This window comes from Pseudochaenichthys georgianus, chromosome 20 (genome assembly GCF_902827115.2).
Source record: "Pseudochaenichthys georgianus chromosome 20, fPseGeo1.2, whole genome shotgun sequence".
NCBI classification, from domain to species: domain Eukaryota; kingdom Metazoa; phylum Chordata; class Actinopteri; order Perciformes; family Channichthyidae; genus Pseudochaenichthys; species Pseudochaenichthys georgianus.
In genome coordinates this window covers 9,660,858-9,688,195 of record NC_047522.1, presented here as the reverse complement: position 1 = coordinate 9,688,195, position 27,338 = coordinate 9,660,858, and the positions used below count along the sequence as shown (strand labels likewise).

The following is a 27,338-nucleotide window of genomic DNA, read 5'->3' as shown; positions in this document are numbered from 1 at the left end:
GAGGATTTATCCTTTAACGCCCACATAAAATCAATTTCAAGGACCACCTACTTCCATCTACGTAACATTGCAAAAATCAGGCATATCTTGCCTCAAAACGATGCAGAGAAACTAGTCCATGCATGTGTTACTTCTAGGCTGGATTATTGTAACTCTTTATTATCAGGGAGTACCAAGAAGTCAGTCAAGTCGCTTCAGCTGATTCAAAATGCTGCAGCTCGTGTACTAACCAGAGTTAGGAAAAGGGACCACATTACTCCTGTTCTGGCTGCCTTACACTGGCTCCCTATAGAACACAGGATATCATTTAAAATTCTTCTTCTCGCCTACAAAGCCCTTAATGGGCAGGCGCCATCTTACCTTAAAGAACTCATTATACCCTACTGTCCTACTAGGGCATTGCGTTCCAAGAATGCAGGGTTGTTGGTTGTTCCTAGAGTCTCTAAAAGTACAATGGGAGCCAGAGCCTTTTCTTATCAAGCTCCACATTTGTGGAATCATCTTCCAGTTTGTGTTCGGGCGGCAAACACCGGTTTTTAAGAGTGCGCTTAAGACCTTCCTTTTTGATAAAGCTTATAGTTAGGGCTGATTAGATTCAGCCCCTAGTTTTGCTGATATAGGCTTAGTTTGTCGGGGGACATCTTACTTCTTCCTTCTCTCTGTCTGTACCTGTGTACTCTCATGTTCCGATTAACCCAGCTTCCCCAAATGTCTTTCTTTTTGGTGTCTATATACGCCGGGATTCGGAGTCATCCTGTTGCTGCGGTCCTGTGTCCTGGATCGCGAGTCGTGGCTCTGGTCCTGGATCATAAGTCCTGGATGGATATCCTCGTTGGATTCATCTTCCTATTATACACACATGCATTTCCAAACATCTACCTATGTTGCAAATGTATTATCTTTTCAATTTGCACACGGCATCTATTGCACGTCTGTCCGTCCTGGGAGGGATCCCTCCTCCGTTGCTCTCCCTGAGGTTTCTCCCATTTTTCCCTTTAAACTGTGGGTTTTCTCCGGAAGTTTTTCCTTGTACGATGTGAGGGTCTAAGGACAGAGGGTGTCGTATTGTCATACTGATATTCTGTACAAACTGTGAAGTCCACTGAGACAAATGTAAATATTTGTGATATTGGGCTATATAAATAAACATTGATTGATTGATTGATAAAACTAACCCTAACTCTGATGCTATGAGTGTATTTTCAATAAAATATGTTCTCAGCATTATCAGTTGTTGCCACTTTGCCTTTTGTGGACTTATGTTAAGAGGAAAATCTCAGCATTCTCTGTGTTAAAGTATGCACGAGATTTGTCAATACTGACCCTATACTGTAAATGCATCGGTTATCTGTCATAACGTCAACATAAACTACATTTTTTGTCAGTTTTATTTAATACATTCAAATGAGTTTACAACTATACGTTATACAGATATTAAATGAATTGGCGGTCTGGCTTTAAGACGGTTATGCACATTAGCAGGCTGACTCGGAGTCAGTAAAAAAGCTCAGAGCAACATATTGTACAATATGACATGTTGTATGATGAAAATGTACATTATACTTAACTTGCCTTGCTAGCCATTATAGTTTTGATAATCTTATTCCCCCCTGTTTGTATTTCTTAACACAAGCTGTTATTAGTGACCAGCCCTGCAAACTATTTGATTTCACTTTTTATTTCAGAATCTATGGTAAGTCATGAGATTGTTTACCTCAGAAACTGTCCGGAGCCAGCTGTCTATTTGAAGATAAAACCAGTTTCCTCGCAACCATACATCTTCAGCTTTCGAGTCTTAGATGAGGAGGAGACTATTTGCTTTCTTCAGGTTTTGGTTATTTGCTGTAAGCAAATTTGTGTGTTTGGCGTTCATAAAATAAAGACATTTTCTCCCCCTGCTAATATATCTAGTACAGAGACTAGTTCTGCAATGCACCATGGGGGCTCAGCTGCTGTGAAGCCTTTTGCCAAGTTCTGCTGCCCACATGGGATGTAAGCATGGCCCTACTAGCTGACACAAGCCACAGATTGGTGACAACTACAACTCCATGCTTTCTAGGATGAGATGTGCATTGAACTGGAGAACAGCCCTATGGGCGCTGGGAGAAGGGGGGGGGGGTTGTGGGCTGGTCAAGAGAGAGTAGACTGTGACACACACAGACAGCTTCTCTCTGAAGGACAAGCAGACACAGAGATGCACACACACGCAAACACAACACATGCAGTACATGACCAGGAGCCATGGCATGATGGGCGACCCTATACGTGTCAGCATCAGATTTGCATTGACCTTGAGCTGGACTAACATTGGAGCTGGGATGTGAGGAGGAAGCTATAGCAGAGCAATGGCAGACATCTCCTCTTTATATTGCAACCCTCTGTGGAACAATTGAGTCACATATATGATTTATTACACTATAAAGTATTATTATTTGTCAGTTGTTCTGCTGCGAGCAGAACAACACCTCTTGATTCAAGACATGTCAAGTGCAAACCCTGCTATCGAAGTGGGTTATGTTACAGTATCTTAAATAACAATAAGCACTATGACTGTATTGTGTATGATGTATTTTTTACCTGCTGACAAATCCAGAGGGCTGCGAGGAGGCTGGGGTTCGGGCATCATGGGGCTGTGCCCTTTAGGGACTTCTGAACCCATTGGGGGTGTGGGATGCTGGGGTTCTGCTATACTTGGAGTCCTCTCTGCTGAGAGGGGTGCAGCCCCCACATTGACCGCCATGCCACCAGGCTGGGGGAAATCTATCAATAAAGGGCAAGAAAAAAAAGATACCGTTATGCCAGTGTTCTGGATTCTCTCAGTTCTGATGCTACAACAACAACAATTCAAATCAACTTATGCATGAAAATAATCTACCCATGTAGCGGTAGCACAGGCGTGATGAAGACAATCGAATATCACACTACTTTTAACCAAATAACTCAATTGAAATGTTCTGAATATATTGTAAGGTTGACCATTGTCTTCTAATCTTCAGTAATGTGGGTATAATAACTTATAGGGTGAAGAAAATGGTCTAGTAAGTAATCATAGCTTATAACATCAATAAAAGACAACACAACAAAGTGTCATATCACAAGATGGATAAGCAAAGGGTAGCCAATGAACACCATGTAATACACACTGCCACTAGTAGTGCACTGGTCCCCGGGCGCCGTTCAAAATGGCAGCACACGGCTCCTAACACTAGGATGGGTCAAATGCAGAGAAACAATTTCCCCACGAGGGATTAATAAAAGTCCATCTTAATCTTAATCTTACTAATAGCATATACAGTAGTAGGTTATCAAACACCAACAAAGTGGACAAGGATATTCTCTAAAAGGGTTTATTTATCACATCATTATCTAATTAAACTAACAAAACAAGAGAAAAAAGAGCAAGAGGGAACAAATGAAAACAGGATAGAGAAAGCCAAAGAGGGCAAGGTAGGAGAAACAGCAGTAGGAGTGACTCAGCCAAAACAACACAATCAATCTACACGGCTCGTGTGTGTGTGTGTGTGTGTGTGTGTGTGTGTGTGTGTGTGTGTGTGTGTGTGTGTGTGTGTGTGTGTGTGTGTGTGTCACTATGGAGTACCAGCGGACACCACAGTAGTGACAGCTACAGCTCTGCATTCAGCTAACAAGCTTTGCCTTCACCACAATCCATTTATCAGAGCGGATTGTGGGACCACATATGTAAGTACTCTTGTCGAACTGGAGTGACACTTTTAATGAGTTAAAAATGAATTTGAGATGTGGAATAATATGATTGTTGCAATAATCCTCTATGATTGAACTGCATATCTATAAATATATACGAATCTCACATGGACATATATTAAAACCCTGTTGCTACCATGTTGTAGAAGATAAACAAGATCAGTCATTGTTAATTTGATATGACCTTTAACAAAATAACACATTTAAAGGAGGACATGCATGCAGTGATGCACAATATTATTATAAACAGCTGCAAAAAAAGGTCAAGCTGCTAGAATAACTTGACTGTTTTTTTCCACAATAGTAACAGTTGACTTTTAGGAAATACACAGATGCCTAATACTGGTAAATCAAGATCCTTTCCCTCCAAAAAAGTGTCCGACATAGAGGTGGTCTATGTATGCACTTGACCTTTTATATTAACAGCGGTATTTTACATTTGAGTTATGTCAATATCACTGCCAGTAATCCTGGCTAGCTACCAGTTCCTAAAATAAAACAACAAATCCAGCCATGTAGTTATGTCATTTGCAATTCCACTGATTATTACACATTAGGAAACATGGCAACACAAATAAAATTGCAGGCTAGCAGATATAGATTTATTGAATGAAAGCTTACATTTATCCTATATAAGGCTATGCAATTTCAAATATAAATGGGTGACTTGCAAGTTGGAGTTCTTTGGTGTTGAGTTTAAATGCTATTGGTAGGAATGAGTGGAGGAAAGAAAAAACACCATAGTCCAAGAAATCTGACCTCGAATAATAGCATTATAATGGCAACAGGTGTTTGAACAGAAGCACCACGGTGGGATGATGGTGTTAAACTCTCTTTCTCGAAAGGCACTTGATTGACAACAATATATTTGCATTGCCAGCCAAGATGAAAGCAGATATGTTATACCACTGTTACTACCACTCAGCATTTTAATTGAAGCCAATTTGTTCGTGGGAAGATGATTAGTGTACGACTATTGGTATCTCAAAATATCTGGCTTCTTAAAGGTGGGGTAGGTAAGTTTGAGAAACCAGCTTGAGATACACTTTTTGTTATATTCTATGGAATGCTCTTAACATACCGATAGCAATGAATATCTTAAGTGCTTTGACAAAAAATAAATACAAAAATGTCATCTGGGAAGCCGTAGTAGGCTGCTGTAAAAAGCACAACCAATCATTTTAGCCGGCTCGGCTAAAGTAACTGGATGGCCTACCTGCCTGTCAGCCTTCTATCTGTGCACAAACTTATCTCGTGACCTCATTGGTCATGTGCTCGTTCATGTGTGTTGGAGGAGGGGCTCTGTAAGGAAGTGGCAGATTTTTTCCGGCTGTGTATTTTCAAATTCTAGCGCACTCGAGCTGGTTTCTCCAAAATTACCTACCCCACCTTTAAGGACCTGTCATCAGAGTTCATTATGAATTAAGTTATGTTTGCAGTATTTGTATTGCTGGTGTTATAACATAAATAGTATGCACTGTTGCTTTTACCAGTATACCTGAAAAAGCTTCAATACTGCCAGCATCCATCATTTGGGCAGGGCTGGTCTGAGAGCCCAGAGGACCTGAAAAACCTGCCATGGAGGCTGGCAAAAGGGAGAAAAAGAGTCACGGATCATAGGAAATGGAAGGGAAAGAAAAAGTGGGGAGGTAGCAGTAGCTGAGGAAAGAAATAGGAAAGAGGTTAGAATGGATGAAGTAGTCAAAGGAATGTCAAAAGAGAAAGAACATCAACAAGGAGTTCTAGGGGGCATTCACAATTTGGATATGGTGGGTCGAAGGTAGACAAGAAGACAGAAGCCAAAAGAGAAAAGGCATTGAAAACGTACAAAAGTGTTCCGAGCACAGTACTGCATATAGCAATGCCTCTTACCTCCAAAAATAACTATATGATTCTGTGCTAGTATTTATATTGGGAACTTCTACAAACCAGAGACAATTCCAAATTTCCATTTGAAATCTAGATTAGCAAACTTTGGAAAAAACAGCTTTTTAAATCCCAGCCCCTCCCTTCAGACCTCTCTCACCAAGAACACATGCATGTGTACGGCATGCCTACTGCTACAGGACAAGTTAACAAGAGAGCGTTGGGAAGAGGAGCAACGCAGATCGTTGTCACTGATACCGTTATCCAAATACTTCAAGGCTGATTCATAAGTAAGAAAACACCTTCCATTATCAAATGTACCTTAAATAACGCATATGGCTATTGTTAGTTCTGTCCTCTGAAAAGGTGATGTTTTCAGGTTGATATAGTTTGTATCTCAGCAGTATTATGAAAAAAACTGTAGAAAGGGCTGAGGGAGCAATCATTTACATTTGGAGTGAAACTAAATGAAGGGGTGGATACACAATATATGCTTTCATTAACATCTGTGCAGCATTTATTTGGTTAAAATGTCCTTGAATGCCTTCTCAGTTCGGAACACTTAAACAACTTTTGCCGTGTTGTTTAAATGCTCTTAACTATATATTCAACAGATCTTTATAGCTTCCATGTTTCCATATTATGACTGCAAGCTTGTTTGCTTCACTATTTGGAAGCACAAGTGTTTTCAGAATTCCATTTTAATTGTTTTAATTTAAAGTGTCATGCTAGACTTGTACCTGACAAGAAGTCTGTAGCGAAGGCTTGCTGCTGGTCCAGTGAGTGTGAGCGCACCTCTCCCTGGGGCTCTGGGCGCAGCACTGAGATCTGTTCCCCGGCGGACAGCTTACAACCTGCAGTGACAACATGGATCATCAGACATTAGATCCTCCTCCTCTCTGATGACGCGCTACTGTACAAGTAGTACTGTAAGTTAATGACACAAGGCGTTTGAACTCTGCACTCTGCTGAATACAAATCCCCATACATACGTCTCACACATAACTCAACGTAAACACTTCCATATAGCGGCTTCCTCACCTGCCAAATCCCAAAAAGCAGAAATCCTAGTCCCATACAACTCTACATTCAGTGGTGGTTTCTATGTGCTGCTCAGCGCTTCTGTCTCTGTCTGTCTCCACTGCATCCTCAGCTGGCTCTGAGCTACTAACAGTGTGAACCCCCATTCACACACACACACACACACACACACACAAATACAGCCGCCATACAAAGAGACACACACACACAGACAAGCGCACACAAAAATAAAAATGCGATCACAGTCGGGTCGTCAGGGTTCGGTGTGACGTTTCACTGTCTGTCTGATTCAGGTCCCCGGCCCCGCCAGAAAGCCCCTCCCCCTCGCACTCCATGACTTTTCCCTGCCCTAGGCGTCTCTCTCCAGCCACCCACTCATATCCCAGTCTATAAAAAGGGATGCTAACATGACCACAGAGACCAGAACAATGACTAGGAGATGTAATGTTGCTGTTTAGGAGGTTAAGGTAAAAGTGGAATGAGAAGAGGCGGTTGGAGGGTCAGGTGGAGGGTCAGGGAGGTGAAGGAAGGGTTGAATGGACAGCAAGGAAGAGGATTTATGGAATCAGTAAGGGGAAGAAAGCAAATAATGGAGTATTGGAAGGAAGGATATTGGAAGGAGGAAGAGAGTGAGGGGAGGAGAAGAGCGAGGCACCAGTGGCAATCCTGACCCAGCAGCATTCACAGAGGGTGACAGTAAGGCAAACAGACAGGATGCCACCCACAGTCAGAAACGCTCCCATATATCAGTCACAAACAGGGGTGCTCGGGTGTTTCTCGACAGGGTGGAGGGAACACTCCGTCGGCAGGGTCACTGATTGATTCCAAAAACACTACCAATGCAGCACTTATCCTTACGGTCTCACATTTGGTTATTTCTGCCTGTCTTTGTGTCTCATTCTTTCACCCAAACACACATTTGGGGGAATATTAGGAGACATGCAAGGTCACAGTAAACTTCACACATTGCTTGGGTGGCTAAATCGAGTGCTCCTAAGTGCACTAAGAATCTTCTGCCGGAAAACAGGCGGATGTTCCCTGTGCTGCTGTCCAAGGTGCTCAAATCAGATTAAGCAGATTTGAAAGGGCAGTCAGGGGTACTGGTATGAAAACCTCTAATATATCTTCCTATTTACATGTTCACCCCTTACATAGCCAGTCTGGTTGACTAGGATGCTTGTATTGGGGGATGGAGGTTCCATGAATGCATGACCTCAAAGCTGGTAGCTGTCTGGAATGAACCCATCACTCAAATAAAACATCTCTCGGGCGAAATTACTGAAACATATTATCAGACCAAGTTGAATAGACTAGACAGTCAAAGTAGATGTCTACTTTGGTGATATTCAAAAGGATGACATCATCATTTTAGATGATTCCTAACAGTAATGAACATAGCAGTGCCTTTTAGACAGATACGCTATCCGGCATAAATACAGCCAAACAAATGTGTAGGAAAGACAAGAGTAAATGCCTGAATTTTTCAAATATATTTTGGTGGCAAGGCAAAAGTTCCTTAGTTAGGTAGACTTGGAGGAATTTGGACTCAAGACTAAGAACATTTCTTAAATCCTGGCTACAATCCGGCTGGCCTCTTCTGTCTCTTTTCCCTTTGGACTTTTATATATTCCAATTTGACATTTTCCCAAATCTTAGTAATACATTTGGCGTGTACAATATTTCCCTTCAAGTGAAGAAAGTTTTCATCTATCGGAATTATTTTTGTCTTTGAACTGGATCTTGTCCTCTCCATCTGCATCGAACCAGACATAAAATGACCCAGTAGGCTAAAAACGGTCATAAAACTGTCTAATTTAGTTGTTGTCTGCAGTGAAACAATGACATTTGTGAAACTTGGGGCTTAAGCTTTTTCTCAGTAAATCCTATTGTACCTAGGGCTTTCTAGTTCAGACACATTTTAGTTTTAAGAGAACATTTCATGCCGAGTTATTCTCTGCACACTGCACTGTGGGTAATGTACCAGGGGTGAACTGCTCAGCTTGATAGATTGAGGAAGACCAACTGTGATGCACTAACTGTGTGTATGTATGTCTGGGTTTCTTTGGAACATGTTCCGTGTATTGTTCCCTACTAGGGGAGTCGAAGCCTGACATGAGGTTCATTACAGTGGCATCACTCTACAGTATGTGACCTTAAATAACAGGCTCCTTACAGACCAGCACAGATCATCACTACCGGGCTGCTTCTGGCAACTCTGAACTATGGCAGGAAGTCTGGCAGTTTAACATTGTAATGTAACGTACAGTTTATTTGCAGTACAACCATGCTTTCAAATGTAAAACACTATTTTCTCAGAACTTCAGATACCATCAAGTCAACAGTTAGTGCTACATTATGTCATAAATACACACACTTTAATAAATAAGTGTGTGATTTAAAACTTAAATCTTAAACTTAAGCATTTGTTTTTTAAGAAAGAAGTTGGATGTATGTTTAACAAGTGGTATTGCTACTACAGCAGAGTTAGTGTATTTGTATAAAGTTGTGTTAATGAAAATATATTTAAAAAATGCATCATCCAACTGTGAGATTGCTGTGATTAGGCTGTTGTTTAGTATGCATTTTAACACAACCATGGAGTTGGAAGTTTCACAGATAGCAAAGTAAAGAGACTTTATCCAATTAATTAAATAAAACATTGCTCATGCTAAATCTCTAAAGGTAAAGGTCTGACCCTAGCCAACTTATTTAAGTGGAAACATTTGCCTCGAGGAGCACAAAATACAATTTCTGATTCTGTTTTCAGTGTGGACAAAATGTCTAAATTATGTAAGAGCGGCTTTTGCTGCTGGGGATGCTGACCTCAGTATGAGGACGGAATATGGCGAGACAGACTGGAGGAGCCATCAGTTTGACGGATTAACTTTAGTGTCACAGAGACATCTGCAGACACACACACATACTACTCTGATGTAGCTGCACTAATATGGACGAACACAAGCACACAGCAACACACTCATGTTCAGAGAAAAGTCCAGACACAACATGATAGCAGTCAGACAGACAGAAAAAAGCCTGACCCCATGCTTGGTGAACAGTTGACAGAAGACAAATGATAAATATAGCCTAAAATGAACACACACACACACACACACACACACACACACACACACACACACACACACACACACACACACACACACACACACACACACACACACACACACACACACACACACACACACACACACACACACACACACACACACACACACACACACACACACACACACACACACACACACACACACACACACACACACACACACACACACACACACACACACACACACAGTTTACAGGGTAGTACAAACCAACATATTCTCCCTTGATTACCTGCGTCGTGATCAAATCTGTATAATTTATATTTACACAGCATTCAATCATAAATGTACCATGTGATCCATATATAAAATACTGATTTTCATTAGAAAGCTCTGACTCAGCTATAGTCTAGCCTAGCGTCATCTTGATGATCCCTTCTTTGATTCTCTCATGGCTGACAGCCTGTGGGCTAGTCTCTGTCCTTCAGCTGACCTGGCATGCTCAGTTCACTGGAAACAAGAGTAACCTCCAGTTTGAAGTAAACCTCATTAAACATAGCTGTTTTAAGAAGTAGGTGCAGTTGTGCCAAGAGAGCAGACTTCTCCTTCAATATCCTCCAAAATATATTGGTTCTTTCATCAAGTGGGTACACTCTGGAAATGAGGCCATAGCCTTATTCTGATCTCTAAGAAGCCAGAGCAAACCTCCTGTGGTTTATATGTCAGGCTTCCACAACATCATCTATAACACTGCAAACTTAAGGAACAAGTGCAAGACACCTACAACAATTTAAAGAAACAACTTTCATTTGATTCTCTTTATGAGCTGCCATGTGACCTTTATACCAAACCTGGCTATGTTCTCAATGCATGGCACCCTATGGTTTGCCTTACCAAAACAGCCTAATCTGGGATAAGCGGGCAGGATCGGCTGGAATCCCACAGCTGTCCTACAGCTGACCCCAGCCTCTCCCTGTTATGCTCCTCCAGCTGGGATAGACACTCTGAACCAGCTGGGTCAGGGTTGGTGCACGACCACAGGCTCAGAGTGATGGTTCAACGAGAGGACAGAGTGCTACTCTCTGGGAGGACACACAACTACTGTCCTGTTGATTCAGCCACAACACAGCATTAATCATGAACCTTTCTGTCCACCTTTACTGCAAATACCCTCTACACACTTAGTTTAGAGGCTTTAGAATAATATTCTCTTTCTTTAGAGTCTGGTTTTTGGTTTTTCCTTGGAGAGGTATTGGAATTGTATTCTCAAATGATGGAATATGAATCCTTCCATGAATATATGTTCTAGATACAAAAACAACGAGTAACAACTAAGAGTGCAATGACGAGTAAGATGAAGGAGAGGCAAAGTAGATCTGGAGATAGGATTAGAAGACTCCAACGGTGTCTTCTAATTGGGGGATGCCTAATTGGAACTAGCCAAGCCACAGTTTGAAGGGGGTTTCCCTGTGTAATATAAAGAGACTGCCAACCGTCGTTCTGGTTGTTGGGATCTGATCTGTTATTTTAAGAATAGTAGTATTTTAAAGTGTCAACAATATAATAATCAGACCCTGCAATAGAATAAATCAAGTTTCACTTTAGTTTTTCAAGTAACTCAACTCTAACTCACTCACTCAGCATCATCAAGGTTATCTTTTAGGAATATGAGCATGTCCACATTTCCAGCTAGAAGCTGGGATGTTTGGGCGTTTACAATATCCCCTGCTGTGGAAAAAACTCTCTTGCTTGGTACTGATGTTGCTGGGACAGAGAGATATGCTTTGGCCATGGGTGACAGCAGTGGGTACAACTGTGCATTGTCTCTCCACCACTTCAAAAACAATACAGTGTTTGCCAAGAAGGTGAGGCTTATTGACAGGGCGAGATATAAAGATACTGTTGGTACTTGTCAATGTCTCTAGGTATGTACATGTAGCCCTGTAAATACGATGTCCTTTTGTGTTATCTGTTGTTTTATGTTCATGTTGTAACCTACTTGCTGCCATGTTGGACAGGTCTCGCTTGGAAAAGAGATCGATGATCTCAATGGGACCATCTGGCTGAATAAAGGTTTAAAAAAAATGAAAAAAAATAAAAATCGCGATAGATTTTGTCAGTCTCACGACGGTATTGAGACATTTATTTACCACGATATCGCGATATTCGATATATCGTTACATCCCTAGTAATGCACTGATGGAACAAATTCATGATGTGCATTGACAAGTGCTGAGGAGAAAAGTGCATTGGATGTGACACTGTCTGTAGTGTGTAAGTGTGTGTGTGTGTTTGCAAATGTTTCTACAAAAGGCAGGTGGTTGACCCTGCAGGCATCTTAAACTAAGTAACACGTACACACATCTGTCTCTAAAACACTTATTTTCCCTCCATCCTTGCTTCCTTTCTTTGAATCCAAGCCTATTACGTCATCGTATCTTCCACCCCTCATTGTCCTAACCTCAAAAAACAATGCGCTTTGTCAGTCTGCAAAGGAGGCAATCCCCTAGTCAATAATTTAATACCCCAATAACTTCCTCCTGACCTTGTTCACGTCAGTGTTTGTTAGTTTATATTGGCAGGATTAAGGAGTTAAGCTACTGCCAGGGATATTTGGACTATCTTAAGTATTTAGTTTGCTCATATGCATTTCTAGCTGTCATGTTTTCTAGCACTCCTCACTGTCATGGATCAAAATGTATAAAACTGAGCCAAGCAGGGGGGGTGTTTCACTTCAACCAGCAGGGATCGTGCAGTGAGTACCTGTCAAATCAACAAATGAAGTAAAAAAGTGCACACATCAAAGTGCAGCGGAGAGTGTAAGAATTGCTAGTTGCCCATGTTGATGCATCCCATCCAGAGCATTTCACATTTAAAGCTCGAAGGCAGGACTTAGGCCTTAGACACACACATACACAATGTATTCTGACATGAGGAAAAGAGGAAGGCCTTTGCTCACTCGAAGACATACACACAAACCAGTATATGGATACAAAGAGACATGCAGTGCTACACACACACCTTCATGTGAGGGAAAAGCTCACACAGATGAAACGCTTTCTGTCTACACAGAAGACATCAGTGAAGGGGGAATTAGGTTTTTCCCCAGCTCGGGGATTAAAGTTGCATCATGAATATTTAAAAGGAGATTTATGCAGCATTTCTACCAAATCACTTCCACAAGTGAACAGGATGACAGCATGAGTCTATCAAATTATACAAAGATGCTAAAAGTTAGGCAATATGGATTTTCAATCAAATAAAAAGAAGGTGACATAACGAAAAGTAGGAGGGCCTGTTTGGCTTTTCACAAGGCTGTCAAAGAATTCATGTTTTTTTAGTTTTCAATATGTTTAGTTGTCCTAAATCTAACATTAGGCATACCCACAATGAAGAAATTAGATGTATGCTAAATGCTCAGAAAAAAGCCACCTTTCTGCAAATCAGGAACTACAGAGCCGACAGTCACAACACTCACAGTTCATAAGGTTTAAGGTCCTCGGGTTGTTGTTGAGTGTGAGCTGAAGAAGATGTACAGTACAACATGTTCAGAGGGTGCTGTCAAAGTGAATGTGTCTGCTGGTGGCTAGGGGATTTTATTGAGGAGTTAACTCATAAAACCCCTAGTGGGAGGTGAGAGCAGTTATCAACTACTAGCAAGTTTAGAGTCGAAAGCATGACATAATACATACATTATTTGTTATATGCACAGTACAAGCCTAAGTACTTCCTGTCCTGTACTTTAAACTTCCTGTGAGTAAATACTGTGGCAGTGGTCGAAGAAGAAGAATATTTATTAATCCCATTACTTTTACATTGAAACACTTTTACACACAATTGTTGATATAGCTAAGAACACAGAACCACATGCAGGATTGGAGAGGAAGAGTCCCTTGCTCAAGGGAGTGAACTGGCACCTCTCCAGGCAGGTACCAGTCCACACTCCGTATTTGGCGACCCTTCGGATCAACGACCAAGTCGCTACAAACTGAGCCACTGCCACCCTAGCTAGCTCTCTGCATTTTACCCATCCTAGAGTTAGGAGCAATTGGCGGCCATTATGTACGGGCCTAGGGAGCAGTGTAGGGAACGGTGCCTTGCTCAAGGACACCTCGGTAGCACTTTGTCTATCCAGGACTTGACTCGTTGACTTTCCGATTCCCAAGCCAAGTCCCTATGGATTTAGCCACTACTGCCCTAGGCTTTTAACGTGACTAATAGCTAACAAACACTTGACTATTTTTAAAGTTAAGGGGTTGTGGATCACCAAAGTTATTAGGATGCATTATTTGGGGGTCAGGAATGTCAATACAGAAGTTTATCAAAATCTAACCAATATTTCAGACACCAACCTATAAAGGCATGCTGTTCTTTTGAGCCTATGATGTAACACCAAAATACAGAACATCAATCATTTAAAAAGCATGCTACAGGCCTGACAGGAGTTCAAGGTCCTCAGATGATGTATGGCTTTATGTGTGGGAGATGCACATATTGCATGTGGGGGTCTTTCTATGCATTATGTACTCTCATAATTTCTTCATGTTTTTCTCTCTTTTAAAACAAATTGAAATGTCCTTCACTCGCCCTCTTTAAGGGTAATGTAGGGGAGCAGCTGTGTCGGGTGAGGCTCTCTTGGGGCTGTGACGTTCAGGTTATTAACTCTGTTTTTGCTGTGTATATTCTGACAGGGCAATCGCTGCACTGAAAAGCACATCTGCTTACACATTGGACTTGTTCAATTCATCCACCTCCATGTTCCTCCCCTTTCATCGCCCACACTATAACTCTGAGTCCAAGTAGGGCAGGCAGCCCCATATAGACCCACACCCATGCTGACAGAGAGGATTGCTCAGGTCAGGTTGATCTGGAGGTTATGTTATTTGGATGGTAAATCATGCCAGTCATCTTAGAGCTACCCTGATGGTAAAGGACTCTGCAAGGGCATGGAAGTGTACAAGCGATATTTAATAGGGACAAACTAATTATCCCATCTAAATTTGACCAAATTCCTGAAAAGTGAAAGATTTGGCTGTATTTTGTGTTAATAGCTAATTAGCCAATGTTAGCAGGCACATTATAAAACAGTCAAACTGACATAATACAATTCACTGTCACCGCCTAAATCCTGCGTGCTGCATAAACAGACATGTGCTTATGCTCATACTGTAAATAATTGTCCAGGCCATGAATATCCATCCAGTAGTTGGTTTTTTTGCACTATTATTTTCACTGTCTACAACTAATAGAAACATGTAAACTGATTATGTATTCTTTATTTTAGCTGTGGTTATTGGTCTTTTATTTTTATATAAATCTTTTTTTATTATTATTTAAAAGCATTTTTCACAGTCATATAGTCCGGTCTACTCTTTATTTGTTCAGGTTTGTTGTCTTGTTCTAAGCTGGGTGTAAGTATGTTAATAAACAATGATAAAAAAACATTCCTTGTATGTGGCTAATTAAATTGATTCTAATTTGTAGATGAGCATTTTTTAAAGTTAGTGTTTGTAGTTTAGCTGATGATGATGATGCGGTGTAGTAAATTGTCATGCTTTCTTTCTGAGACTCATACGATCTCCTTTCATGTTTGGAACCTCATTTCAGTCAGCCTTCGGTTCTGGGTGAGAAGCTATCAAATACTGAAAGCTGGCAAACATCTTAACAGAAGGCAGAATCCCCTTTATTTATTTCCGTATGTTTAAGCCACAGCAGGAGAGTAAAATAAATGAATGGTTTCTAACCAGAGAGGCATATTGCTCAGAAGCAAAGGAAATCATTCCCCTGGAGCACACTCTAATCCCTAAGCTTTACATTGTAAAAGATCCAGCGCCTCCAAAGGCTACAGCCAGGATGAGTAAGAGTTTTGTTCTCTTAGAAAGCTGCTAAGATATACGGATATCTAAAAAAAAAAGGAAATGATACTGCACATAATATAAAAGGCTGTGAGGGACAGAAATAGAAAGAGGAGAACAAACAGCAGTTAGACATTAGAGAAGAGGTTTAGTTCAGGTTGGTTAGAAGAAGAAAGAGAAACCCAAAAGCCAGGTAAGTGTGTGTTATATATCAGTTTATTAGCACAAGGTGCAGGCAGACAACAGGGAGAGGCACATCTATACAGTAACAAGGACACTCTGAATTAGACGGAACAAACACATAAAAGAGGCGGGATCTAAAACATGTAGAATTGTTCTATGCATCTAGGAAATAAAATAAATATAAAAGTAGTTTGCATTGCAAGGTATATGTTGTAACTGAACCCTTAAATGATGCCAATGAGGGTCTTATTATCTTTTAACTAAGTAATACACATTTGGGAGAAGATTTGAGAAGTGTCATATGTGATGCAATGCTTGGTGATGTGCCTGCTATGAATGCACACACGGATTGAAGTGTACAAATCACACTTTACAATGTATTCTGCGTGGGGGGAAATGGTGTTACATTGTGAAAGAAAACAGCCCTGTTGGCAAGCCACAGAGCATTACTACACATTGTTCAACATCTTCTGAAAGGATTCATTTTTTGAAATGCCTATACTCCCCCACCCTAATACAATTGAGGTGAATGTAATTGTATGTGTGGTACTTAAACATTTGTCTTTCTAGAAGCATCATGGTTTTGGATCCATGGATAAGTTCCAAAGAAAACACAGATGTGTGACATGAAAGCAAAGACCTGGCTAAGGAAAGAAGCCAAAAGGATGCACCTCGAGACGAACAGTACCCTATCATTATAATGATAACATATGAGTTACTCTTTAGTGAACTCAAATGTATCGCTTCACCAATGACATTATGCAACAAACAGAGTTAACAAGTCATTAACTTAGTTATAATCAATCGTTTTAAAAGATAAATTGATGAACTAAATAAACATTACAGTAAATGTGAATAGACTGCTGGGATTTGTCTCCATTAATGATTGTCCATCAAAAGCTGGCTTAAGTATTTACTTATCTATCTATTTGGTTAAGAGAAGATTGTGCAAAGCAGATAAATAGTTCAGGTTTAACAGCTAAGAGGTTTAGAAGCATTCATATAAGAAAACAAATAACACAAATAATCACTGTGTGGGTTGAATTGTGAGTTTGTGTGTGTGCTGGTCTGTGGGTGTTGACAGATCTGTCTTGCAACGTTTGCGACTCAGTCTGAAATCTTTCAGATAGGGGGACGAGGCTTGCTGCTGGGGGAAGGGGGGGCGTTTGTGACTGTGTGAATGTGAGGACATGAACTATTGAACTTCACTGTGATTGGTAGATGTGCATGATTTCATCTAGCTGTGCTGTGATGTATTTGTGTATGCTGCAGTGGGCTTGTATATACGTACAGCTGAAATGAAGTATATATACACACTTGATTTGGAAATAATAAGTGAGGAAGAGAAATAAATAAGATAAGAGCATATCATTGGACATACAGTAGTGTAGATAAGTCAGTGCTGTATTTCTAGTCCAAGAAAGACAAAACAATGACAAAAACAAATTTCATGTGACAAGTGTGTCAGGGACACTCAGCGGAGTGAATCACAGTGTGCTGACACATTATGAGGAGTGTGCGCTGACATCAGGGCAGCGTAGGAAGGCTGGGTGTGCACATAATGTTAGTCAGTGAGTTGTGTCATGAGTGAAAGTAATGTGTTATCTTGTAAACTCAGACGTTCTCCTTCATACTGGATGAAAGGAGCCATGGACAGGGTAGATAGTGTGTATGCATGTTGCACAGGGAGAGGGGAAAGGTGCACAGAAGCGGAAGCACAGCTGACTGACAGTCGGCATGGCGATGGAGGCGGGTTCTAGTCCTCTGAAGCGTGGCGATTGGAAAAAAGAGAATAAAAAAGGAATATTGGAGAAGATGGAAGTAAAAGGGGAAAAATGGGGTTGAAAGCAAGAAAGTGGAAGACAAGAAAGAGTAAAAAGATGCATCAGGTGCATTAAAATAAAAAATGGTTCATCAGAAAGAGAGAATAAATAATAAAAGGGTATAAATCAAGAGGAAAAAGAATAAAATTAAAATATGTAAGCGAGGAGAAAAAAAGATAAATGAGAATAAGAGGAAGGGACAAGGGGAGGAAAGGAAGAAAGCAGATTAGTAAAGCGGTCAAAGAAATCTGCAATTACTTTAACATAGGTCAAATAATTGACCAAGATGAGATGAAAAAAACGTTTTAAATCTTATATTGGTCAAATATGTGGGTAGATATCTTATATTGTAAATGATTGTTGATGTGCCGTGCAGAGGAGTCATGCAGTGGAGGTGCGGCATGCAGCATCCCAACACATACACTTCACACTTACACATCTGTCAGGATTCAGCTTACACTCGCAATTACGTGACCCAGTTACTAATTATACTGCTTCCTCTCCCTGGGCTCTTTGGGAATAACAATGATGAATGGATCCAATGCACCTCCACAAGGCCAGATGCTCTGTCTTCTGAAATAGGCCCACTGAAAACTATGTAGCACACCTCACGCTGTATTCAAATCAGAGTTTAGCTCAAACTTAAACAGAGCATCCTTCTGACACCATTTTCCTTATTTTATATGAACACATGCACACATACAGCCAAGTAACCATGGTAACATGCCCATGCCATGCCATGCCATGCAAACAGCCAGACAGCTAAGCGGGGAACATGCCAACACAGGCGTCTGATTGATATGCTGATCACTCCTCCCACTGTCGCCAACATACATCCCACCAACTGCACATTTATCAGCTAGCAGAATAATACAGCTGCCACAATCTGTGGTTTAATTCCTAGCAGAAGTTGTTTCTTCCCAAACCAAGCCATCACTTATTCCATCAATGCACGGATCCAACACAATGCTTCAGCAGCAGAGCATTGACCTGCAGTCAAGAGGAGCAGCGACACATTCCTGCCATTTTGAACATAACATGTTAATCTAAAAGGATGTTGAGGTAAGTTACATTCGTGTAAAGAAAACACACTTGCATTGCGCCTGATCACAGTAGCTCGCAGGCGTTCACAGTGCGGGTATACAGACTGTTTCACTTAAATACTGAACTTGAATGCCAGGTAACAAAACAATCGACACCACCATTCTGCCAAGTGGATGGTTCTTTGACTAATTCATGTATGTGCAATTTGTTGCAATCACTTGTGATTTTACTTAGAACAAAAGTCACAATGTCTTGCTTTAAGCCAGGCTTACATTTTCCTGTAGTATTTTTGAATTTTTATTTTAATAATCCAGACTATTTTATATTGTTTTCTTTATATTGTTTATATGTGATATAATATTTTTAGTTTGTTTGTAATTGTTAATTTTCTTTTCCACTTTTTAAAGTATTGTATTTTAATGTCTGAACACACTTCTGCTTCTGTGACTAAATCATTTTCCAAAATGGGATCAATAAAGTTTCTATTGATCTATCTATATTGCACTTTAAGCCAGGCTTATATTGCATTCTGTGTGCAACTGTTACATACTGGCCCCAGGCTGGATATAATAATAATAATAATAATAATCCTTATATTTATTATAGCGCTTTATCAATGACTCTCAAAGCGCTTTACAAATACACATTACACATACAGATCATACATACATGTAATGGTTATCTTCTGTGGACAATACCCACAGGAGCAAATTCGGGTGAAGTGTCTTGCCCAAGGACACAACGGCCTGTTGCAGTGGGGCGGGAGCGGGTTTCGAACTGGAGTTCCTTCCCCAACCAATAAACCAGCAATTAGCCAATATCAAATGTTTATATCAGAGTTTTTAATAACCAACCTGTTGTTGACATTGTGTCATGCAGATTACTGTATGCCTAGGAATAAGTTCCCAAAAGTGCACTTCAGTTTTATCTTTTGATTAACTTAACATTTCGGATCTCCATGTAAGTACAGCAGGTCTAAAAGAAAAGTGCTGCTTGCTTCTCTTTCTCTCCTTCACACACATTTGGTCACGTATAAATGGATTATGAGTTGGAACTCCAAAGTGAACTGCATCGTGGTACACCATTGAATACATGTCATACTCAGATACGCGCATACTGTATGTGCAGCAGTGAGGATTACTTGTTGTCAGTGGAGGCGACCTCAGATACTCATTGATACACCCATGCAGAATCCTTGACATGCACAGCAGTTTCAAATGGAACAGCTCCATGACAAAAACAAAAAGTGAACTGAGGAACATGAGTTTGTATGGAGGAATTGTGTTAAAGCTGAGAAATGGGGGGGAAAGGAGACCATACTATTGAAAAATCTGACAAGCGGACTTTCCGAATGTAACACACGTAAACACACACCCACACACACAGAGCGCTCTCTCTCAGTCTATTTCAGTACAGCAGACAGCCAGAGGGGCAGACGGAGTGCTAGTTCATTAGACACAATACACTCCTCTCTAGAGCTGCATCTCTTCTCTGCGGCTAATTATCTCCAATAAGAAGTAACACTATAACAATTTATCCGCATCACAAGCCACAAAAGGACTGTCGAGTACGAGCTTCAACTGGCTTGCTATTCCATTTATTAAAAGGACTTGATATGATCAGAGCAACACTTTGACAATCTCCTGCTTTCAATTAAGACTCTTTTTCATGCAAATCATCTACTTTGCATCACAATTAATGAAGTCTTCACTGATTAGCTCTCATTGTGAGCTTTAGAAAGGCAGCTATGCAAAACCATACATCTGTAGATGTATGGGGTTTAGAAAAGGGTCCATCCTCCATCACTGATACAGGAAACAGGAAGTCAGAGATAGAAAATATGCAGTCTACTTAAGGCCAGCCCGCAGCTGTAAGGAGTTTGTTTGCCGATTAATAGTTTAAGTTCAAAATCATATGAAAAAAGACTTGGCTTATTTCAAAGTAAATGTGTCACAGGTGCAGAGCAACGGAGGGATCACCCACACATTCAATATGAACATGTTATCTATATTTCCCGAATAAGTCATTATTATAATTATTTCACACTTGACAAAGACAGTTTTTCATATAGAATACAGCTGGAAAATGTATACATGATAAGAACTTGGAATATGTTATTTATTTGAAAAACTTTATTTTAATATTTGTTATTTTGTAGGAATTGAGGGCTTATAGCATCCTTTTAAGGTTTATATTTGTACAGTTATAACCAAATGATTGTCAGTTCAATGTAGAAAAGGCTCTAGAGAAGCATTAGAATTCTCCATTTGAGAAATAAAAGAAAATATATATACATTTGAAGAGTTACTGAACAAATAAATATTTTAAATCGATCGTAGAAAAATACGTTTTAAGAGAAGCAACCTTGTTCTTAAGAAGCCATTAAAAGGATGTTAGAGAAAACTAAGAGCAGCTCACATCCTCCCTGGAAGTCTTATAAAACACACACACACACACACACACACACACACACACACACACACACACACACACACAAGAAGGAAGTAAACAAGGTCGATAACAAAGAAAAAGACTGACAGCCCATGGTTGGTGGATAGGGATGACCAGACGGCCTTCCCGACGGCAGAAGGAATTGTGGGATATGTCTTACCAGCCTTTTGCACCCCATGAGCTTCCTGCTCTCCATTCTCCATCGCAGCACCGGTGTCTGCACACACACACACACACACACACACACACACACACACACACACACACACACACACACACACACACACACACACACACACACACACACACACACACACACACACACACACACACACACACACACACACACACACACACACACACACACACACACACACCACATTACTCATCTGATTGCTAATAGCTTGACGAGATAGAAAATATAACTGCATGGCATTGGTTGGCAGACCGTAAATAATACAGACTGGTTTCCCCTAACCCTGCGTTTGAGGGCTTTTGAAGGGCACCTCACTATAGGCATGTGTGTTATCTGCCAGTGGATGAACCAGTTTGTAACACACACACGTTCTGGTCAGACTGGGGCTGGCAGAGGGGAGCGCATATTACAGGAAGTGATACTGTGTGACATCTGAATCACTGCACTTTATTTATGTATCTAACACACAAAGCACAAAAGGGCATGAATCAATCACTCAAACATATAAATAGCATGCAAAGAACATGCACAAGACTAGTTTTGGTAAATGGCCTACCACCATTTTACAATTTGCCCCTTCACCCATAATTATCACAAATGTTACATTTACATCTGTCTCAATGCACCCATGCACTCACTATTAACACATCAATTAAGACTTGAAAGCATAGGCATGAAAAACCTGAAGGAAAAACCTGCAAAAACACATACACAAAAACGTATGCCTAATTTGTCTTCATACAAGCAAACAGGACTCAAATATCACGTAGCATAACAAGAGCTAAGCAAACTAACAACATGTGCATAAGGGCAACAAACTAACAACTGTGTTGAATAACAAAACAACACTTCCAGTGTGTGGCTCTCCTGCTGACAGAGGACAGTTATTTGCAGACCACCTCGCCCTGCTGTTTGGCACTCGGCATGTCAGCATGTCTGCGTTTGTCCAAATGCAAGCAGTGTGCCACAGTTGATCTCTGGCAAGTACCCCCCCCCCTCCCCCAGCACGTCCTACAGCCCGCTGTCACAGAACAGTGCCCACACACAGTCTGAATGTCTGGCCCGTGTGCGTTAACCAAAACAGGCCCCAGAGCTGAGTCAGCCCCAGTTCACTGTCACTTCATTTTAGCTGGCTGTTTATTGGATGCATCTATCTGCTTACTTATCTTTTCATCATAATAGGCTTGGGTGACCTTCCTGACATCTCACTCAGGTTTACGGCATATGTTATCCATGTAAAAACGAACCAACATAAAAAATGAATAGCTAAGCTGCTTGTGATATGAGTCATTGTAGCATGTATGATATTGAATAGCAAACAATGCTATGTGTCTAATATGCAAATAGCTTAATTTATTTTCAGCCTCACTGTGCACTTGATAATTGTTACCAATCCAAATCAAAAACGTCCTTCATACAGCAACCTTTAATACAAATATTTCACAAGAATGCAATCAACTCATACAAAGTCTGTTAAACTAACAAGTGAAACATGACTCTTCCTGAGACCTCAAAGAGTTTTACTCTTAGAGCCTTGTACAAAAGTGCTGGGGTGTATTATTATCATACATTCTTTTGATCTAAACCCTGAGCATCTTCACTGGAGCAGGTGAGGCGTTTGGATGGTAACTGCTCAGAGACGGTACAATGTTCCCAAAATGCAATAGTCATTTGAGTTCAGTTATTTTGCTTATCTTCAGGCTACTATCTGTCCGGCGGCTGAATGACACACCAGCTGATCCAAAATGACAGCCAGTGTCCAGCGGCCGCTGACACTATCAGTCATTTAGGAGCAGCTGCAGTTCATGTTACACAACAAGGATTCTAACTCTGTGAACATAATGTTGTTCAGGAAAATGTTAGTCAATGACAAAGATCACTTGCTGCTTCAAGTAATCAGAATGTAGATTAACTGGAGTTTAAGTAACACAGGAGAGGAAGTTTTGTTTTAATGTATTTCAATGGTGTGCTGAATAGTGTGTACTCGGACAGTGGTTCTCAAATGGGGGTACGCGGACCCCTAGGGGTACGTTGGAGTACTGCAGGGGGTACGTGAGATTTATTTTATGTTAATGAAAATAAAAACATAAGTAATGCATTTAAACAAACTACTAATAGTAGATTAACTACTTTATTCAAAGGTTTACAGTAATTCTGGATAATAAAATGGGAAAAACAAACGGGGTGCTCTCTTTTCCTCTCCCTCTCCTGACAGCCCGTCAGTCTCGTGCAGCTCGCTGAACCTGTAATAAGTGACCCGACAGTAAAGAATACATATCTGTATAACTAGTTTAGCTAGTTCCAGAGTAGATAAACTAGCCAAGTGTGTTAGATCTAACTCTTAGTGTATCCGCCCGCCTGCACAGCGGGCGGAGCTGTGATAATGCAGAGCTGCGTGTTCTCCGTCAGCAGCAGCTGATCTGATCTCTGATCCCTCTCTCGCGTCCGGTTATACTTCGCTCGCGTTTATATCCAAATCTATCAGATCTAGCTAGTTCTAGATAATGATATGACTGCCTGCTTATCAAAGGACACCTAAACAATAAGCGTTGCTTGGCAACGGCGTGTGGCCGCAAAGTATAGCACAGCATTATGCATATGTTTATATGAGGGGTCAAAATCCCATGCTCATAACATGCTCATATTGTTTTCTCTTCATTCCCCACGCCCCTAAATAAATAAATATACCAATTTCAGGAAAAGTAAGGAAGTTTGAGCAGTGTGGGTTTTATATGAACAGAGTTACACATATTTCAAAACGCGAAGTGTAATAACTGCAGTTTGCCTCCCTGTCAGAATGACAAAGACCCTCAGTGAAGCACAAGCCCATGTTTCACTACATTGAAAATACAACTTATTAAAAAGATCAGTTCAATGCAACTAATGTCGTCTCAGTGTTATTGCATGATGTTAAAATTGGTTTGCCATGAATTTAGTGATGGATTGTAACATTTGAAATGTAGCATTTCAGTGTTTCTCAGTTACATGGTTGTTGTTTTAATAAATCAGACACCGATGGTGCAGCGCTGTACCTCTTTATATAGGCATGTTTTCCCTAACAAATAGTTTTTGCGCTGATCAGGGGTAGTGTTGCAGGGTGTACCGATACTTGAAACGTACTGCGATACCCTGCTTTTAAAAACGTTACGATTCCTACGATCGGTACTTTAAGAATGACGGGAAAAGTACTCCGGTGAGAAAGCGCTGTTTTAATAAGAGCTGTGTGTGTTCAGCGCTCTGCTTCCACTCCCTGCTCTGCAGCCGTGCTTGCAGTCCCTCCCCTCTCAAGCACGCACTAAGTCCCTCCCCCTCTCGTGCACGCAGCTAGCTAGCTGCCAGAGCATGTGAGAAAACGGGGAGCAAGTGGCTGCAAGTGGGAGTGCAACTGCCGCTGCGCCTTGGCTTGTTGACAAAAAAGACGCCAGAAGCTAAATTTGGAAGTATTTGAGCTATATCTGACAGTGAGGGCAAGCCTACGGACACCACGAGGCCTGTCTGTAAGACATGTTTTAGATCCCTGCAAACCAAGGGAGCCAACACATCAAACTTGGCTAAGCACCCGCCGACCGGCATCCAGAGCTGTTTAAAGAATTTAAAGACAGACATGTTAGCGAATGTGATAGATAACATAATTACATCATGCTCAGCCTATGCCCTCAAATCTAAGTCAAACAAGTGTAATTTATTTTATGACAAACGAACGTTTTCGTAGTTTGCCGAGGCAATTAATGGCAATGATAACTGTCTAATATGGCTATCTTTTTAGCTAACTTACCAATGTGGCTAACATCTGCAATGTACATTTTGTCAATAATTATTTATATTACTGTACTATTACATGTTAATAAAATATAGAGTTAACTATCAAATAAATCACATAAACTCAAGTATAAAGAAGAGACCATGTTGTAAGAAAACACTTAACAGATAAACTACAATGTTATTGATCATGAAAATACTAAAATAAAAGTATCGAAAAAGAATCGGAATTCTTGACTTGGTATCGGTATCGAAACCAAAATGTTGGTATCGTGACAACACTAATCAGGGGGTACTTGGCTGAATTTTTTTTTCAAAGGGGGTACATTATTGAAAAGTTTGAGAACCACTGTACTAGGATGTACTCTAACATACATTCCTTTAAAAATGCATACTGTTCCTTTAACTGTGAAAACATTTACATTTGTTGAAGTTTGTAGCCATAAGCAACATTTTACAAGACTGCATTCGGCACATCATAATGCCATTATAATTCATGTTTGCCCAATACTGAATTTCACTCAATAGAGCTTGAACGCATAATACTGTAACTAAATTAAACCTTACTGTGGTAATGTTAGCGGTTAGCTTAGTTATTTAGCCAAGCCCACTGACAGCTCTCTTCCTGCTGTTCTCAACACTGATGAGTTGTTCTCAATGTAGCATTGTAGCAAGTATTATATTGTTACATCCTTACTTCTCGGTTAAAACCCCAGAAAAGACATGTCTCTATCTTCAATGTTCCTTTATACTTCCGTCCTGCATCTTTTTACCCCACTGTTTTGTTCCCCAACGTTCTCAAAAACATCATTATTTCTGAAGTCTCGTCAGAAATGTTCCTGTATAATACCAATACAACTCTACGTCTTTGGTGACGAAATAACCCCATCATCTCAAAACTGAATTGGCATAATCCAACCCAGGTCAGCATCCTCAAACTCTTTTTCTACTGTGCTTCAAAAAAAGTGATAATATCTACATTTCCCCACTGTGCTCCATCGTATCAGTCTCACCTGCCCTGGTGTCGTCGTCGTCCAGCAGGGGGATGTAGTCTGTTTTCCCCACCGTCTCCCCCACCTTATCGTCGAAGGTCTCCGACTCCAGCTGAGCCATGAAGTCCCTCTCCACCAGGCTCTCTGGGCCCTGCTGGGGAACGCTGTCCGTCAGGGCGTCACTCAGACTCAGGTCTAACTCCGCCATGGCTGCACACACACACACAGATGGGGGGGAAGGGTAACATTAAAGATGTATTAACGTTAAATAATGCTGTGAACAAAAGTACAATTCATAAAAAAAGGAAAGAATAAAAAAGAACGACTTCTATGATTCGTTTCAATCGGAGATGCTGACTTCCAACACAAATCAATATGGCATTATCTGAATAGATGACAGTGCATTTCATCACCCTAAAGATACTTATAGGAGGAGTAGCTCAAATCATAAATATCCCCATCAATATAACAAATATGAATGTATACCATTAGATCATACCACTTAATGATAAATCATAGTTATGTTTCTTAAATCAACTTCATTTGCCCCTACAAAAGGAAATAAAACACCAAGTCCGAAATGTATACCCAAAAAAGTGTCAAAAACTGCACTTTTCAACAACATGTTTACCTCAAATTCATACATTGATTTAATTTGTATCCACCAAACAGTGATGTATGACATTTAACAGAACAGGCTATTTCTTTAAATCCAGAAAAGCCACGTTGCAAAGTGTTTACTAGACTTGCAAAGCGTTTAATCGAGCAGATTAGAAAAGTGGTGAAGGAAACAAGAGTTTGAATCTGAAATGGAGAGATAAAGATGAAAGAAGTGGAAGTAAAGCTGAGTCAAGGAGGAAAACATTAAGTGAGAGAGGTAGAGGGATGGAAATGGAGGGGAAAAGTGGTTAAAGGAAGTGAGAAGGCATCATCTATTATACCACAAGACCAACTCTATGACCACAAAATAACAAAATGACAGCCTGTTGCATAATAGTGCGCGGGAAGTATTACATCTGATAACATGATAAACAGAATAATTGAATTGATTAGACTATCATGATCAAGGGAAGAACTGATGGGAACTGAACAGGATTGATGTTTGTGTCCCAAAGTGACATCAAAGTAGCCTCTGGAGCAGGAACAAGGCTACAGGCCCTGGTATGATGGCAGGCCTCCACGCTGAAGTGCCCCTGAGCAACCCTCTGAGTGTCAACCAGCTGCAAGACTTGACCTCACTGATGGGCGTATAGTTAGAAGACAATTCGTTTTTATGTTTGTCACTGGTTGCTACCTTCATGTGATACCACTTTCCACCACAAGGAGACACCATTCCGATG

General features: G+C 40.6%; 1 protein-coding gene across 1 annotated transcript in view; it reads right to left on the bottom strand.

Moving 5' to 3' along the window:
- The window catches only part of LOC117465674 (microtubule-associated protein 4), a 116,813-nt gene that overhangs the window by 50,788 nt on the left and 38,687 nt on the right, over positions 1 to 27,338 (bottom strand). The window contains 5 exon segments of the mRNA XM_034108636.2: positions 2,578 to 2,760; positions 5,222 to 5,308; positions 6,330 to 6,443; positions 21,212 to 21,268; positions 26,020 to 26,208. Of these exon segments, the coding sequence (XP_033964527.1) occupies positions 2,578 to 2,760; positions 5,222 to 5,308; positions 6,330 to 6,443; positions 21,212 to 21,268; positions 26,020 to 26,208 (630 nt within the window).